This window comes from Manis pentadactyla, chromosome 5 (assembly GCF_030020395.1).
Source record: "Manis pentadactyla isolate mManPen7 chromosome 5, mManPen7.hap1, whole genome shotgun sequence".
Lineage (NCBI taxonomy): Eukaryota > Metazoa > Chordata > Mammalia > Pholidota > Manidae > Manis > Manis pentadactyla.
In genome coordinates, this window is record NC_080023.1 from 151,066,437 (window position 1) to 151,085,117 (window position 18,681).

An 18,681-nucleotide genomic window follows, 5' to 3' on the forward strand; every position below is an offset into this window, starting at 1 on the left:
TTCCACACTTGTAAAATGTATACAAAACTCATGTATCCCCCCACATAAAGTTGCTGAGAAGATAAAATGAGACAATGAGTCCAATCTGGCAGAGGACACCTCATTAACAGTTAATGAATAATAATTCCTATTCCTACCAAGTCAAAGAGCTTGCTATCCATCTATTTTGCTATGAAAAAAAAGGCACTTGTCTTAAAAGATAAAATATTAAGAAGTAGTCAGTTGCAAAAAAAGTCTCTCTCAGTTAAGTAACTCTCCAGGTCAGTCTTGAAAAGATAATGTAAACCACCTTCAAAAGCATCTCCAAATGCCAAGATTAAAATCAGACACCACACACATGCAGCTCTGAATCTCTGAGATCTTAGCAGTCTTTCCCCTTCTCCAAATAAACAACAGAGATAAGCTCTGAGTGGTGAGGAAATAGTAAAATTCTGCTTCAGTACTGCTGCAGATGTCATAGCTGCTGATGAAAAGAAAATGCTTTCTTTGAAAAGGCCACTCATGAAAAGAAATTCTGGCAAGGGAGCTGACATGGAATGAAAGCCAGGAGGCCAGCCAGCAGGTGGTGGCCACCACCAGGGGGCACTGACAAGGCCAGGTGGGAACCTTGAGAGGTGGGAGGCAGTGGGCTCAGAGGATAGCAGCTCTCCCCATTTCTGGTGCTCAGAGAGTGGAAAGGAGAAGGGTTTTCCAATGGACTCTTCATCATTTGTAACCTCAGGGCCTGTTTGCAATGCTCTCTCAGTGCCATGCCTTATTTTCATGGCTGAACAGAAAAAAAAAAGAAGTAACTTCTCTATGGTTGCAAAAATAGGGGTAAATGGGCCCTCTTTGGGGTGTTGGAGGCCTCTGAGTCCCACTGGAAAAAGAGGCCCCTGGGCAGTCTTTTTTGCCACTTAGCCTGCTTTTGATATTTTCTTCTTAACAACTTGTAATTCCAGTTTGCAACAAGAAATACAAATGCATTCAAGACTCATGGTTTTGTGCCAGGGCCGGAAAGGTTAGGGAAAGTGTGCCCAGGAGCAAAGCAGGTGGAGAAAGTTCAGAGTGGGAACTGGACTCCTGCAGAAATGATAGGAATGATAGGGAAGGCAATGCGGCGATCTAGATATGATAAACAAAAAAGTTTGTGTGTTAAATCTGACCATCCCATTTCTAGGAATTTTTGTGCAATGTTTATTACAAGTTTGTTTGCAAGTAGGGAAAAAATAGCAACAGCCCAAAGTGCTGCCCATGGGGAATTGATGACCTTTCTCCATTAGTGCTCTGTGCTCCATGCCTACCTAGCTGCCAGGGCGCTTTGTGAAAACACATGTTAGAGCAGGCTGCTGCCCCGCTCCGGCAGCTTCCTGTTTCTCTCAGGATAAGGTCGAAGCTCCCCACCATGGCCTACAGGCCCTACCTTCCCAGGCTTCAGCCCACCTCTCCACCATTTCAGAAATGCTCATTCTCTCTACCTCCAGTGAGACCACCCTGAGCTTGGTCCAGCCTCACGGACTTGGCTCGGGCTGCTCCCTGGGCCTGGGATAGCAGAGCCCGGGCTCTGTCTTTGCCTTTTGCCTTCTCTGTCTGCTAGTGGTGGTATACATGCCAGGCCCTCAGAGAGTCAGAACATTTTATCTAAGCTGTTTGCCCTCCCCATCCACTATTTCTCCATCATGTCGCCCCATCTCATTTTCTTCAATAGCATAAGGGGAAACGGTTTCGATGGTTTCTTTGTGTGTACTTGTTCATTGTCTCTGCCACCAGAACTGAGAGTGAGGACTCAGTGGTCTGTCCTGTGCCCTTGTCTGGCGTACAGAAGCTGCCAGTACACACTTGTTTGGCAAATGAATGAATGAATGAATTTAAGAATACTATGAGGTGGTCTAAAGGAAAGGGGTAGATCTGTACGTATCACTAAAAAGGTGCCCCAGGTATATAAACTAGTTGGACATGAGCCCATTTATGTAAAAGTAAAGTCTATACATACAATAAAAATAGCGAGCAATATTTGAGGGCTCATGATCAACCAGGCTCAGTTGTAACTCCTCTAATATTTATTGTCTTGTCTCATTTGATCTTTATAGCAACGGGGCAGGTACTGATTTAGGCACCATTCTACAGAGGAGGAAACTGGCACAGAGAGGTTAAGAAAGTCACACAAGGTCACACAGCAGGTAAGTATAGGGGAACCAGAAGATGACTCTAGAGAGTCTGACTTCCAGAAATATAGTCACTAAAAGTGTAGTGATTACCTCAGAGGGTGGAGAGGGGCTGGGGGAGATTCAGGAGGCCATGGATATCAGGGGAGGGGCCAGATGCCAATGTTATTCTAATAGCACTGTGTGATCTCAGGCAAGTCACCTCCCTGCTCTGTGCTCACCTGGGAACCCAGGTTGGTGGTCTGGAGCTATTTAGAGAAATAAACTGAATAATTACCCAAAGTGCCCCCACAGGGCCCTCAATACATGGTAGCTATCAGCAAAGGTTGTAAATATTTGGGGAACAGGCCTAAACTTCGTTGCTGAAAGCCATGTTCATTTCCTGGAGCCAAGGCCACTGAGGGTGTCCCAGGGCCTGGGTACTTGGCTCCAAGCAAGGCTCTTCCCTTAGGGCCGCAGGCACTCCCAGCTGGCGCCCACCATTCTCTCTCCCTGTGCTGGAATGCGACTCCCTGGGAGGCCCAGCTGGGAATGCACAGAGGACATTCTTGAAATAGTTGAGCTCCAGGCTTAAGGTGCTAAGAGTAGCGCAGGCAATTTCAAAGTGCCTTTGCCTCATCTCTTGACAGACAAGACTTTAAAACTTGTCCTGCATTAACAGGACACACAGCTGGAAAGGGAAGGCAAGTTAGGGGCAGGTGGCTCAGGAATGTATTCTGAAGGTATGTGAGAATCTGAAGATGTGTTGCCTGGATTCTGTTTGGGTTCCCTGTAACCTGCCCTTCTGAACACTCACTCATCTCTGATTACAACTTTACATTTACTTTTGTTATTATTTGGTGATCACCCCATCTCAAAACCCCAAAGCCTGAGACTTTTCTGCTACCTGCCGCCTTCTTCCTTCCCCACCCATCTCCCTTCTTCCGTCCCCTCTTCCTTGCCCCCCACCCACCAACCATGTGTCCACCATTTAGTTTATCCTACAATAGCTGTTGGGTAAATATTTCTTGAATGAATCCATTTTCCCCTTGGCCAGTTTCATCATGTTAGAAAGGCCCTAGGATTTAATCCTGCCTCTAGGACTAATGAGGGGGCTAACTCTGAACTTTGCTTTCAGAGCTACAAGGTCCCTAAATCAGCCTCTCTGGATTTGAACCCAGGCTTACCTCTTACTAACTCATCATTTGGGGAAAGTTCCGTAACTTCTTTGTGCCTCAGTTTCCTCATCTGGGAAATGAGACCCTCCCAGTGCCTAAGCCACAGATTGTTGTGAAGGATAAATGGCCTAGCACATGGAAAGAGCTTACAGTAAGGGCTGGTACAGCAGAAGGTCTCAGTAAATATTAATGCATATCTTTTATTATTATTAAATCAACTTTATTTAGGTAAAACTTAGAAACAATAAAATGTTCTCATTTTAAATGTACAGTCTGATGAGTTGTGATAGATCTCTACATGCATGCAAGCACCATCTCCCTAACCTAAAGGGCATTTCCATCTCCCCAAAAGTTCCTTCTACCCCTTGAGTCAATCCCCTCCCCTGTCCCCAGCGCCCGTTTCTCTGCTTTCAGCACTATAGAGTCTAGAACTTTATATAAATGGACTCATACAGTGGGTACTGTTAAGCATCTGCCTCCTTTTGCTTAGCAGAAAGCTTTCTGCAAATTCCTCCCTCTGCTTGTGTGTATGAATTGTTTGTTCCTTTTTTATTGCTATAACTCACACTTTTTCCAATTATTTTCTCAGTGTCCATTTCCTCATCTGTAAAATGAGGTTAATAATTTCCACTGCACAGAACATGGTGAAGGGTAAACACAGGGTGAATACGCTGCTCCACGATGCTTCCCGGTGCAGAGGACCGAATACTGCATGCAGGCAATGCTCTCCCCCTCCTCCTCCCGCCTTGTCCCGGAGGAGCCCCTCCCACTGTGGCAGGGATCTTGGAGCCCACTGGGTCAAGGGCTTCATGGAGTTGATGGGGGAGAAACCTCCTGAATAGATGCGCAGCCATGAACTGATGGCCGTGTTTATAAGGCAGATTGTTATTTTTTAATTCTCCACCTTGTGTCCTTTCCCCTACTTCCCTCTTTTAAGGATAATTAAAATGCAAGCTGGTACTCCCTGCAAGGAGACAGCTGAAGATTTAATTGCCCCAAGAAAAATTTTCCAGTGAAAGGTCCCACAGTAATGGCAGCTCCAGGCCTGGCCGCCCGGCGCCTGTACATGGTGCACATGACATGAGCAGTAATGCTCTAATCTGCCTGCGCCCAGGGTCCGTCTCCTGGCACTGAGAGAGCCAAGGCCCAGCAGAGCCGACAGCCTCAGTCAGGCCACAGCCTCTCTGCCATTAAACTCTCACCCAGCCTCGTTCTGGAGACAGGTCTGTGGCCCAGATCCGTGCCCCCCCCAGCCGCACCAGCTGACCCAGCCCAGAGGGGGCGGCGGGGGCAGAAGGCCCACACTGCTGGGAACAGCGCCTTTCACCGCAAGGGCTTGGCCTGTTGTCCTTGAAGTGGGGCCAAGAGGACACGCCTGCTGAGCGGCTGAGCCCCGCCAGCACTCAAAGTTGGGCTGTTCACCAGCAGTGCCAGGGTGGTGCAATTTCTGGGTGGAGAAAGATGTTTGCAATCTCTCATCACATTTTCTAAGTACAGCCCTAGTTTTCCCAGATGAGGTATCAAAGGCTCCAACAAGGGTCACTGGCTCCTTGCCTGTTGGGGAGCATGCATCAGTTTTAAAAAAAGTAAATGTTCTGAACCCAGGCTCGCAATGAAAGGCGGAGTGACTGCGCAAAGTCAGGCAGCCTGGGGTTTGAATCCTCGTTCCAGACCTGCCAGCTGGGGCGCTTTCAGTTCTCAGATGCCACGCAGTTTCCAAATTCTAGGATTTTTTTACATGCTCTGCACACTCTTCTTTCCTCCCTTCCCTCCCTCCTTCCCTTCCTTCCTTTCTTTCCTTCCTTCCCATTCATACAACCATCTGAGGCAGGGCAGGGACATGGGACGAGCATCACGATTACATTTTCCTGCCTGTGATGAAAAATGCCGAGATGTAAACAGTACGGTAAGAACAGGAGGGACTCCATCTTAAGGCTAAGATTCCATTTTAAAAACCAGGGAGTTAGGAGGTAAGATTCCTAACATATTTTATGGTAATTAGATAATAAAAGACCCTTTATTAAGGCAGGGCAAGCAGTAGTAACTGACATGTCCCCACTGCTTGAAGGAAACCACTATCTTGGAGAGGAACAGGATGGAGAAATTCCTTGTGTTAAGTTTATTTTACAGAATTATCTAGAGGACTGACTGTGGGTGGTGATGTAATGTCTCTCACAGGAGAGAGACATCATGAGACCACATGTAAAGCCTACACACATCAACCCCCTCTGCCACCCTTTGCCCCATTCTTGAAAACCTTAAAAGACAGAATCCTAAGCCCTTAAGTGCACCTTCTCTCTTTGAGTGTGTACTTTTTGCCTTAAATAAAGACTTCTCTCTGCTCAACTTACTGCATTTTGTTTCTGTACTCCTGCAGGGGTAAGTATCTTTGTTATTTTTCTATTTCAGTTTTCTACACTTAAGCACAACTCTTCACTCTCTCTGTCCTACTTCAGACAAGTAGGGAAGGGCTGCTGAGAGCTCTGACTTGGGCTTGCAAGTTCCCGTCACCTGGGTGACCCAGGCAGGACTGCGGCAGTACGATCATGCTCTTTAGCCTGTCTGAAAATCTCCTTTCTTTGCCTGTGGGAAGTTCTCAGAACATGATCTCACTCCATCCAGTGCTCTGTGGCTCCCCCCAAATCCTGGGGGCGGGGGTAGGGGCTTAGTTCCCATGCCATGAAGATTCAAGCAGACACTGGATACCAGGTGACCCTGGCTTTGGGTGTTGGCAAGTGATGTGCCCTGTGCCGAGCAAGAGTTCAGTGGGCTTCCCTTTCCTCCCTCTGTTCTTCCTTGCTCTCTGCTGCCTGAAAGGCAGCCGTCGTTCCTGGCTACTCTTGCTTCAATCAATCCCTTCCTTACCTACACTCATCTGTCCTGCTCAAGAATTCTTTCTTGTTCAGAGTCAAGAACCCTCCCCTGCCCAGGTTGATGTTTCACCTAGCGCACAGGGAGAAACCTCCCCAGACGCAGCTGCCCGACAGCACATCCTCCCATTTGTCTATCCATCCACCCATCCTTCCTCTTCCTTCTCAGCCATCCTCTCATCCTGCATCCCTCTATCCCTCCTCCTGCCCCTCCAGCAAGTGTTTATTGGCTGCATCCTATGGGCTGGGCACAGGAGTTGCATTGGTAAACAATGCCAGCACCCTTCCTTCCCCAAGGCATCTCCCAGGGCAGTGGAGGAGAGAGATGTTAACGAAGTGATCACAAGGTCAATGCATAATTACAAACCATGACAAAGGGGAAGCTCTGGACAGTGCTGTTACAGCGGTGTTTAACAAAGGAACTCAGCCTAATCTTGGGACCGGAGGTCACGCAGGAAAGACCCAGCGCATGTTCCAGGCCAAGGGCGCAGCACATACAGTGGCCCAGTTCCGGGAGCTGTCAGGAGGCCCGTGCCAGCGCAGGGAGTGATGGGGAGAGGAACAGAGACAGGGCTGCTGCGCTAGGCCTGGCCCGCCCCCTTCTCCTTGGCCCCAGCTCTCCCGCACCCTCTTTATCTGGCTCAGTCTTGCTCATCCTTTAGGTCTCAGTTCAGGGATTTCCTCTTCAGGAAGCCTTTTCTGCCCTATACAGGCTGAGTGAGGCCTGTGTACTTTCTCCCAGTAAGAAAAAGTAACCAAATTTGGAAATAAGACAAAGAAGGTGGCACCTCCTTTCATTGCCACACTGGAGCATTGTTTAACAAGGCCCATGGAAGGATCAGTTAGCTCTATGGGGACTATATCTGAGTTGGACTTTGGTATTCTGTATTTGTATGGATCTTTTATAACTTCCTGAAAATTCCATGTTGACACCCACTTGTCTCTGGGCTGGGATCACCACATACTCTGGCTTCCTCACACCCCATGAGCTCAGGAGGGTGTGGCCCATCTTCTGTCAATGTTGAATGCTCAGAATTTTGCACAAGGCCACATTCACAGTAGGAGCTTGAGAAATAATTAGCTGAATGAGTGATCTTGAGCTTATCTCCTTACCCCTCCAAGCCTCCATTTTCTTATCTGTGAAATGGATATCATAGCACCCGTCTCCACAGGAGGTGAAGGTTCAGTGAAATGAAGCATTCTAGTGTCTGGATCCTGTCTGGCACAGACTGGGCTTCAGTCCCCCTTCCTCCAGAGGCTGGACCCCGAAGGTAGGAAATGAAATCTTGAAGTTGAGGAGCTCACGGTCTGGTTGGGGCAGTACTAAGTCCCTAAGGGGAAGGGAGGGTGACTCTCTTTGGGGCCGGAATAGCCAGAGGTGCCCCCACCCAGTACTCGGCGGGTGAGCCTGCTGAGAGTCCTGCCTGGGTCGGGGAGGGGCGGGAAACGTCCTTACACAGGTGTTGGGGAGGAAGAAGTTTCCTCCAGGCCTCCAGGCCCTTCTAGCTGGTCCAAGTATCACGCTGACATAAGACGGATTAACAGGAGAAAAAAACCAAAGCTGAATTACAGTACACATGGGGAGCCATAGACAGCCAGGGAGAAGGAGGTCATATGTCATCCTGAGCCAAGGAGAAGGGGTAGGGGCCTGAGGCTTCAAAGGAAAAGGGAAGCAACTCACAGGAATATGAAAAGAGTAGATGTCTGAGAAACAAAATACTGGATGGGCCACACAGGAATAACAAGGGGGCACAGAGAGGAATTTTAACAGTCTCAGCCACATCCCACCCGGTCTCCCACATCTAGCTTATGTTGTAATACAGCTGTGTGAGGCGATCGCTCTCTCCCTGGGGCCTGTCCTCTATCTGAATTCTCTTTAAGCAGTTGGGGGGTGGGAGGTCAAATACTTTCTGAGTCTTTTGGGTCTTGACTATTCTCAACTCTGAAGTAACCTGCATGACACAATGGCACAAGGCAGCCTGCCCTTGGTCAACACGCAGGTCAGGTGCGGTGTAGGAAGGGGACCCTGGAAGCCACGCTGGGGTGCTGGATTCTCTGAAGCTGGTAAGAGGAAGCCATCCCGAGGTAATGAGGGAGTGAGGAACTTGATAAACTATTTCAGCCAGGAGAGGAGACCCACTGCCATTGAGCAAATCTGAGAGTCTGGTTTTGATGTGTGGGTGGGTGTGAATGTGTGTGTGGGTGTCTGTGGGAGTGTGCGTAAATATGTGCAAGTGTGTGGGTGTGAATGCATACGAGTGTGGGGAATGTGTGAATGTGTATGGGGAATGTGTGAATGTGCCAGGATGCAGGGGTGTAAATGTGTGGGTGTGAATGTGGGTGTGGGTGTGAACACATGTGTGTTGACTGCTCCCTGCCCCACACCATTACAAAGATCTATTCTCAGTCTAACTTTCACCCGAACCCTTAAGGTGAAGACTTCTGTCCTGTCCCAGAGGTGACCAAATGGAGGCTCAGAGGTGAAGCCATTTGCCCAGGTCCCAGGGTGAGGGACCAGGTGTGCACAGTCCCCTGGGGGGCAGTGACATAGGGTGAGGTGGAGCGAGGGGAGAGGCATTCAGGGAGTCTCCTAGACCAGGCGGCCACCAATAAAGGGGTTATCCTTGAGGCTAGCCTGGTTCTTCCTGGACCCCTGGCAGGCCCTGGGCTGGGCTCTGGGACTGAAGACAAGGCCTTGACACCACCTTCAATGAGCTGGCAGGTTGGGGCAGGCACCGGTTCCTGGACGGTGGTCCTTGAACAAGATGTATCAGTTCTCTGTGCTTCAATTACTTTATTAAACAGGGAAAATCATAGAACCTACCTTATAGGTTTGTTAAGAGGATGGAGTGAATGATATTAAATAGGTTAATATTTGTACAGAATTTAGAAGACTGTCTGATACATGGTAAGCACTTACGTGAGAATTAAATAAACAAACCACAATGGAATCTTGGCTGGTGGGAATATGCTGAAGACTCAGGGGCTTTCACACTTGGGCATTAGGAGATCTTAAGGAGGGGGCAAAGATTTTCCTGGTTCTCATGTAAAGTGTACAGAGGCTGAGGATGGCCTCTGGGTCCTCACAGGGGGCAGGTGTCCTGTTGTTCTCCTTTGCACAAAGAGGAACCCAGAGGAGGTGCCCAATAAATACCAAATGCTCGACTGATTTCCTGGAGGGCAGGAAGAGTGTCAGTTGGCTCCTATCAACTTGTATTTTGCCTGCCAACATGCAGCCCTGAAGATTTGGGCCACTGAGAAGCAAGGTCCAGGTGCTGCATAAAAAACATCCCCCAAGTCTCCTTGCCTGGATGCACAGTCCATCATCCTCACCTTCCCAGAAAATAGAAAGCATTTCCCCGCCCACTCAGCCTGGATTCTTGCCTAGAACGCCTCACCCCCAAAAGCAGCTCACCTGGGGAAGGCTGAGAGCTGAGTTCTCTGTCACAGTCAAGGTTCTGGCCTGTGAGACAGGCCACCTCTCTGAGCCCTGCAGGAGGTTTCTTGCCTTAAGGGTGGTGGTTCCTGATCACCTGGATCAGGGTTCAGGAATGATCCCAGATGGGCCTGTGGATCTAAGAGCAAGCCCCAACTCATCTAAAGATCCTTTGTGTGACTAAGAATTTGTTCTCCATGTAAGAACTTGTTCGTTATGCCTCAGAAGATTGGAGACTGACGAAAATTAGGCTTGGGGTGGATTAATGATTGTGCATTGAGCATTGACTCCCCTATACAGAATTTTATTGTTGTTAACAACCATTTGATCAATAAATATGAGAGATGCCCTCACAAAAAAAAAAAAAAAAAGTATACACTTCCAATGGTAAAATAATAAGTAACCGGGATGTAATGAATATAGTCAAGATATTGTAACAGCTTGGTATGGTGATAGCTGGTACCTAGAATTGTCATGTATATAAATGTTGAATCACTATGTTGTACACCTGAAACTAATGTAATGTAATACCGTGTGTCAACTACCCTTCAATAAAAAAATAATTATCTACAAAAAAAAAAAAAAAGATGTTGCCTCCCACCATGACATCTCAGTCTTGCTTCAGGTTCCAAAAACTGTGGTTATCAAATAGAGGAGAAAGTCTCCTTTCTAATACAGATTTTAATTATTCTAAAATATTATAAAAGTACAACTCATTAAAAAAATTTTAAACCTGAAAAAAAAAAAAAGATCCTTTGTGTGAGGTTGGCCGGGTCACACGCACTTCCTGAGCCTCAACCCTCCTTCTCTGCAAAATGGGCATACTGCTATTTGACAGTTATGAGAACTAAATGAGACTATGCAGTGTGGTGGGGAAGAGTCAAACTCCCTGGATTCAAACCCTGGCTCTGCCATGGGACACTGGATACTTAACTTCTCTGTGACTTAGTTTACTCATGTGTAAGATTGGGATAACCAGAGTTCCTACCTCATATGATGCTTGGGGGTATTAAGTGAGTTAAAAACTGTAAAGCACTGGCATATTACTTGCCTTACGGCAGTGGGTGCCAATCCATGATGTACCCGTTATTAACGCAGTGATTAGAAGTTGGGCACTGAAGTCAGAGAGCTGCACTTTATCTCAGTACCATCACTCCTAAGCTGTGGGTCTTTGTATAAGTTACACCACTTCTCGGTGCCTCATCTATAAAGTGAGGTCGATATCACCTACTTTGAGTTGTGAGGTTTAAAGGAGTTAATCAATGTAAAGTGCTAACTCACAGTAAGCACTAGATATTATTAATATTATCTTATCATTATATAATTATTATTACTATTATTAATATTCTAATGGCAGGGAGGTAAGGAAACTAACATTTATTGAGCACCTACTATTTACTAGCACTTGACATGACTCATCTGGCAAGGATATTCTAGAATGAACATTAGGTTTTCTGAATTTCATAGAGGGGGTAAGTTGAGGTTCTGGGAAGGTGACCTGCTTGCCCAAGATCCCACCAGTGGTAAGGGGAGATCAGATGCAGCTGAACAATGTTTAGGGCAGGAAGGAAAGACCCAATGCTTAGGGGAGGCTTCCTGTGTGCCAAGCATGAGCCTCGGCATACCATCACCCCCTTTAATCCCCACAGTCACCCTAGCTTGGGGTATTACGGTCCCCACTGTACTGTGCTGATGACAGGCCTAAGTCTCAGAGAGATGACGAGTTTGAATTCTTGAAGCTACAAAGCGGCAGAGTCCCCCGTATTCAAACTTGGTTATCAGATGGAATTCTGTTTATGCGGGTGTTTGGAGCACAATCTTACAAGGCCTCCCTGTGAGCCAGGGAAAACAGTCTTTGTTCTATAAAACCCAAGAGAGAGGACCAGTATATAGCAATCCAGGCCTATTTAAAGAAGGAAGAACAATCCCAAATGAATAGTCTAAATTCACAATTATTCAAACTGGAAAAATAAAGAACAAATGAGGCCCAAAGTCAGCAGGAGGGACAAAATAAACATTAGAGAAGAAATAAATAAAATTGAGAAGAATAAAACAATAGAAAAAATTAATGAAACCAAGAGCTGGTTCTTTGAGAAAACAAACAAAATAGATGAACCCCTAGCCAGACTTATTAAGAGAAAAAGAGAATCTACACACATAAACAGAATCAGAAACGAGAAAGGAAAAATCATGACAGACACCACAGAAATACAAAGAATTACTAGAGAATACTATGAAAATCTATATTCTGACAAACTGGATAACCTAGAAGAAATGGACAACTTTCTAGAAAAATACAACCTTCTAAGACTGACCAAGGAAGAAACAGAAAATCTGAACAGACCAATTACCAGCAATGATATTGAATCAGTAATCAAAAACCTATCCAAGAACAAAACTCCCGGGCCAGATGGATTCACTGCTGAATTTTATCAGACATTTAGAGAAGACAAAGTACCCATTCTCCTTAAAGTTTTCCAAAAAATAGAAGAGGAAGGAATACTTCCAAACTCATTCTAAGAAGCCAGCATCACTCTAATACCAAAACCAGGCAAAGACCCCACAAAAACAGAAAACTACAGACCAATATCCCTGGTGAGCATAGATGCAAAAATACTCAACAAAATATTAGCAAACTGAATTCAAAAATACATCAAGAGGATCATACACCATGATCAAGTGGGATTCATCTCTGGGATGCAAGGATGGTACAACATTTGAAAATCCATCAACATCATCCACCACATCAACAAAAAGAAGGACAAAAAACACATGATCACCGCCATAGATGCTGAAAAAGCATGTGACAAAATTCAATATCCATTCATGATAAAAACTCTCAACAAAATGGGTATAGAGGGCAAGTACCTCAACATAATAAAGGCCATATGTGACAAACCCACAGCAAACATCATACTTAACAGAGAGAAGCTGAAAGCTTTTCCTCTAAGATCAGGAACAAGGCAAGGATGCCCACTCTCCCTGCTTTTATTCAACATAGTACTGGAGGTCCTAGCCATGGCAATCAGACAACACAAAGAAATAAAAGGCATCCAGATTGGTAAGGAAGAAGTCAAACTGTGACTGTTTGCAGATGACATGATATTGTACATAAAAAATCCTAAAGAATCCACTCCAACTATTAGAACTAGTATCTGAATTCAGCAAACTTGCAGGATACAAAATTAATACACAGAAATCTGTGGCTTTCCTATACACTAACAATGAACTAGTAGAAAGAGAAATCAGGAAAACAATTCTATTCACAATTGCATCAGAAAGAATAAAATACCTAGGAATAAACCTAACTAAGGAAGTGAAAGACCTATACCCTGAAAACTACAAGACACTCTTAAGAGAAATTAAAGAGGACACTAATGAATGGAAATTCATCCCATGCTCCTGGCTAGGAAGAATTAATATTGTCAAAATGGCCATCCTGCCTAAAGCAATCTACAGATTCATTGCAATCTCTATCACAATACTGACAGCATTCTTCAATGAACTGGAACAGATAGTTCTAAAATTCATATGGAACCATGAAAGACCCCGAATAGCCAAAGCAATCCTGAGAAAGAAGAACAAAGCAGGGGGGATCTGGCTTCCCAACTTCAAGCTCTACTACAAAGCCACAGTAATCAAGACTATTTGGTACTGGCATAAGAACAGACCCATAGACCAGTGGAACAGAATAAAGAGTTCAGATATTAACCCAAGCATATATGGTCAATTAATATACGATAAAGGAGCCATGGATATACAATGGGGAAATGACAGCCTCTTCAACAGCTGCTGCTGACAAAACTGGACAGCTACATGTAAGAGAATGAAACTGGATTACTGTCTAATGCCATACAAAAGTAAACCCGAAATGGATCAAAGACCAGAATGTAAGTCATGAAACCATAAAACTCTTAGAAGAAAATATAGACAAAACTCTCTTAAATATAAACATGAGCAACTTCTTCATGAACATATCTCCACGGGCAAGGGAAACAAAAGCAAAAATGAACAAGTGGGACTATCTCAAACTAAAAAGCTTCTGTACAACAAAGGACACCATCAGAACAAAAAGGCACCCTACGGTATGGGAGAATATATTCATAAATGACATATCCAATAAGGGGTTGAGTTCCAAAATATACAAAGAGCTCATGCACCTCAACAAACAAAAAGCTAATAACCCCATTAAAAAATGGGCAGAGGATCTGAACAGACATCTCTCCAAAGAAGAAATTCAGATGGCCAACAGGCACATGAGAAGATGCTCCACATTGCTAGTCATCAGGGAAATGCAAATTAAAACCACAGTGAGATATCACCTCACACCAGTTAGGATGACCAAATCCAAAAGACAAACAACAACAAATGTTGGTGAGGATGTGGAGAAAGGGGAACCCTCCTACACTGCTGGTGGGAATGCAAATTAGTTCAACGATTGTGGAAAGCAGTATGGAGGTTCCTCAAAAAACTCAAAATAGAAATACTATTTGACCCAGGAATTCCACTCCTAGGAATTTACCCTAAGAATGCAGAGCCCAGTTTCAAAAAGATATATGCACCCCTATGTTTATCACAGCACTATTTACAATAGTCAAGAAATGGAAGCAACCTAAGTGTCCATCAGTAGATGACTGGATAAAGATGTGGTACATACACACAATGGAATATTATTCAGCCATAAGAAGAAAACAAATCCTATCATTTGCAACAACATGGATGGAGCTAGAGGGTATTATGCTCAGTGGAATAAGCCAGGTGGAGAAAGACAAGTACCAAATGATTTCACTCATCTGTGGAGTATAAGAACAAAGCAAAAACTGAAGGAACAAAACAGCAGCAGACTCACAGAACCCAAGAATGGACTAACAGTTACCAAAGGGAAAGGGACTGGGGAGGTTTGGTGGGAAGGGAGGGATAAGGGGAATAAGGGGCATTATGATTAGCACACATAACATAGAGGGGAGCACAGGGAAGGCAGTATAATACAGAGAAGACAAGTAGTGACTCTGTAGCATCTTACTACGCTGATGGACAGTGACTGTAATGGGATATGTGGCAGGGACTTGATAATGGGGGGGAGTCTAGTAACCACAATGTTGCTCATGTAACTGTACATTAATGATATCAATAAGTAAATAAATAAATAAATAAAGAGGACCCAATACTGTGCTCATTTCCAAGCCCTGGGGCCACGTGCAACAGAGGCCCTGAATTCCTGGGGACAGGGGGACACACTCACGGAGACAAAGACACTCAACACCCAAAGGGGTCATTGTTACCCAGAAATCTTTATTACAAAAATATTTTGCAAGCCAAAAAGTTTAAGTTGCAACTATATACAAAATGGGGCCTGTTTCCTTCCTAGCAGTCTTAAAATAAACTCCCAAAACCACGCTCCTTCCGCAGTGTTGTTTCGACCTCTTCCTTTTCCTGGGGTTCGATACACAAGGTGTAGGAGTCTCCAGGCTGCCAGGCTGGAGCTAAAGCTACGTGACTTCCTTGGCCTCATTCCTTTACTCCCCTTCCAAAATTCAAAATAAAATTAAATTAAAATGGCACCAAGAAAACATTCTTTTGAAGTTCTGTGTGCCTGTGTGTGCCTGTGTGTGTGTGTGTGTGTGTGTGTGTGTATAGTGTGTGTATGTGCATATGTGTGTCAAGTACATGTGCTCTCTCTGGGCAGAAGAGTGTGACTAAGGTTCACAAGCCAACCTTTTGGAATTTGGAAATAGCCCGAGCCAGGTGGCCGGGCCACTGTGCTCCCAGATGCCACAGAGAAACTCTGGCTTTTTGGGCCAAAGCAGCCCACATGGCCTGTTGGCTCAGCTAATTCCCAAATGCCATCATGTAACACACCAAAGCACTGTCCCCCCAGGGAGCTGGGTCTGTGCTGAGCTTCTGGAATTACACCCATAGCACCTGCTCATGGCAGGATGGCTCTGCTTCTCGCTCTGCTGGCCTGAGCCAGGAATCCCTTGGGCATCGAATGGCTGGACCCAGGGGGCCATGAGGATTGGTGTCTCAGCCACAAAAGTTGCTCAGTTATACGTGAAGACTGAATAAACAGGGCTTGCAGTATTTGCTTGTCTGGGCCTGGACAGGCCTCCACCCTGAATTGGAAGGATGGGGGTTCAGAGGGTCATGGGTCACAGCCTCTACCCAACCTCCTGAGACAGAGGGACAGAAGGTGGGTCAGTCCTGGCTTCACAGGTGCCCTGTCCTCTTGGCTGTCTTGGGTTTATTCCAGTTTGATCCCAATGGGATTTGAGAGCAGAGATGGAAGATTTCTCCTTCAGGGACTGGCTCGGAGAGCTGGAATGGGAGAAGGCTGCTAACGTGGTGGGGGCAACACTCAGGCACAGCTTTCCTACCCTGCAAGGCTGTCCGGTCCACACTAGTGCAGGTGGTGGGGAGCGATAGCATCTTTCCTCTGCCCTCTTTCTGGATAAGAAGAGTGAGGCTTAGGTCTCAGCAAGCCTGCACGGTGAAGGAGGCAGCCCAGAACAGCCCTGGGCAGGCTCGACTTACCACATTGCGGGCATGGAAGGCAGTAGTACCAGCCGTGTGGCTCAGCTGAGAACGTGACCAATTTAGTCCTGGAAAGAAGGCTGAGCATCCATGGAGGAGCCCAGCTGGAACCTTCTTCCCCATCCTCAGGGCTCTGGGACATGGAGGAACTCAGTTTCTGCTATAAGAAAACACCTCCAGGACAACCCACCATCAAACCTCAGACTGCACAAGACCCAACCATGTATTTCAACACATGACAGAGAGCCAAGATAACGTTGCTGTTTTAAGAAAAAAATAAAACAAAACACCACAGATCAAATTTTCTAACACCTCAGTTTCAAGATTGCACGTTTCACATTTCTCAATAATTTACAGGCGTCCACAGCGAGATGTTGCTGAGTTAGTGCTAGCTGGAGGAAGCAAGCTCAGGTCTGGAACAGAGACGTGGGGCCATGTGGAGTGTCACGGTCGGGATGACGGGCCCTCAAGGGGTCCCAGAGGGCCACCAGGAAGAGGAGAGTTTTGTTACTTGGTTCTTGGTAGTGGTGGTGGTGGGATTCCTTGGAGGGTCCTCTCCTCTCCTAGGGCTTGCTGCTCATCAGTCCAGAGATGGGGAGGCCAGGACTGTCAGCAGCAATCTCAACGAGTCTTGGGATTTGGGTCCCAGAGGTTTTCTTCCAGCTTCTCCATGGACGGAGCAGTTCGATTCAATGGGTAAACTTTTCCCAAAGCCCCAGCTTGGTGGTGGTAGTGGTAATGGTGGTGGTGGTGGTGGGAGGAGGTGGGGTTTTCTCCCTCCTCACCCTGGAAGATCAGGCTGCAGAGCATCAGGGAGGCAGTCAGGGTCTCCAGGAGCATGACCAAGGCCCATGGCTGATGGAGGCATGAGGGTTCCTGCGGTCCTGGGGACTCCAGGCAGTTCCCAGCTTGGTTCTCTGGCTGCTCTGGCAACATCAGCCTCCATGTATGGCAACGCGGAGGTGCTGTGGCTGCCCTGGAAATGCTCGAGAGCCAAGTGGGTAAGGGAGACAAGAGCCAGCTCATCCTTGGGTTCCAGGCCTGCACCGCCCTGGCCTTCTGGGAACTGGGCTGGCTGTCCTCATCACAGCTGCCCCCTGCCCACAGCTGGGACAGTAAGGCTCATGGGGACAGACCCTAGAAATGACCACAGTCCCATTCACTTCCTCTGGACCTGGACACTGGCATACTCTGAGTAGGATGGCTCAGGCTTAGGGGCTGACTGCTTGGGGGCCTGGTTGAGGTGGACCATGTCCAGGTCGGCATAGGTGAGGGTGTCCTCAGACACGGGCGGCGGGCCGGCCTGAATGCTGGCGTACTCTGTGTGGTTGTTGGGCTCGGCCGCCTGCGGGGTGGATTTCTTTCCCTTCGGCAGGTTCAGGTCTGCATATGTGATGTCGTTGTTGTCCTGGATCTAAATGAGACAGATAGAGTGTCATTCTGGAGTCTCCAGCCACTTACCCTGCATTGGTACCAAGTCTGGATGCTCCTGTTTCCTCCTGGCCCCCACTGGCTCAGCCCTAAGTCATGCCCACTCTTCTCTGGCCAAGGTTACCTGCCTCCAGCCTTGCCCTTCCAATACGCCCCCCTCGTCCCCCACCCTGAAGGAACTTCCTAAATGCCACTGCATTTACCTCATGGCGCTGCCTCAATGTCACCTCCTCCTGCAGTTGTCCTGCCTTTTCAATGCTCTTCTTTCTGCCTAGTGTCCACCTCCCTCCTTCTCCTCAAAAGGAAACCCAATCCACCCTGTAAAGTTCGGTACAAGCACTGCTTCATCCGCACACCCTCCCCTCAGCTGTGTCTGGGACTCCTTCTCAGTGCTTGCTCGGCCCCTACTTCTCCATCACAGCACCTACCACCTAGGATCGTCTGTCTGGGGGTTCTGAGTATACGCTGATCCCCCAAGGGGTGGGGGCACTCATTTAATTACTTGTTTACTCGGCAAATACTCACTAGGCATTTGTTGTGATGCAAAAACCAAGGCTGGCACAGAAGCAGCCCAACTGGTGTCGAATGAATGAATGAATGAACACATGAGCGGACGGGTGAGTTACAATTTCAGCCTCACTCAGGGTGAAGCTAGGGATTGACAGACAGAAAATAGGGCATGCAAGAATGAGACACCAGTTAGCAGGGTGGTAAATGTTCAGCACTCAGGAGGAGTTTGAATCCTGGTTCTGCTCTCTCTAGCTGAGGGACTTTGGGCAATTCACTGAATCAAGCTGAGCCTTGATTTTCCCAGATGTAAAGTGGGGTTAATAATCTATCACCAGGGAGACCAGATGCGATCATCCAGGTAAAGCTCTAAGATCGGAGCTGGGCACACACTGAGGGAGCACATATGCTCACTAAATGTTAGCAATCAACCACCTAGCAACCCTGAACCTCTCTCCTGTGCTAATCTTATCACCCACAACTGCCACCTTACAATGACCCATTATGAATAATAAAATTTGTGCCGTTGGTGTCCAGCACCTGTGGTATAGAAGTGGAGGGGAGCTACCAACAATCATAACTCCTACTTGGCCCACAATAATAAC

General features: G+C 46.8%; 1 protein-coding gene across 5 annotated transcripts in view; it reads right to left on the reverse strand.

The window, feature by feature from the left end:
* Nucleotides 1-14,879: 14,879 nt before the first annotated feature.
* SIRPA (signal regulatory protein alpha) overlaps nucleotides 14,880-18,681 on the reverse strand; it is a 41,718-nt gene continuing 37,916 nt past the window's right edge. For 4 of the 5 annotated variants that reach the window (XM_057502817.1, XM_057502819.1, XM_057502818.1 and 1 more), the window contains one exon: nucleotides 14,880-17,552. In XM_057502817.1, the coding sequence (XP_057358800.1) occupies nucleotides 17,298-17,552 (255 nt within the window). In that variant the 3' untranslated portion in view covers nucleotides 14,880-17,297. The remainder of the gene's footprint in view (nucleotides 17,553-18,681) is intronic. The other variant, XR_008997912.1, reaches the window with a different exon arrangement.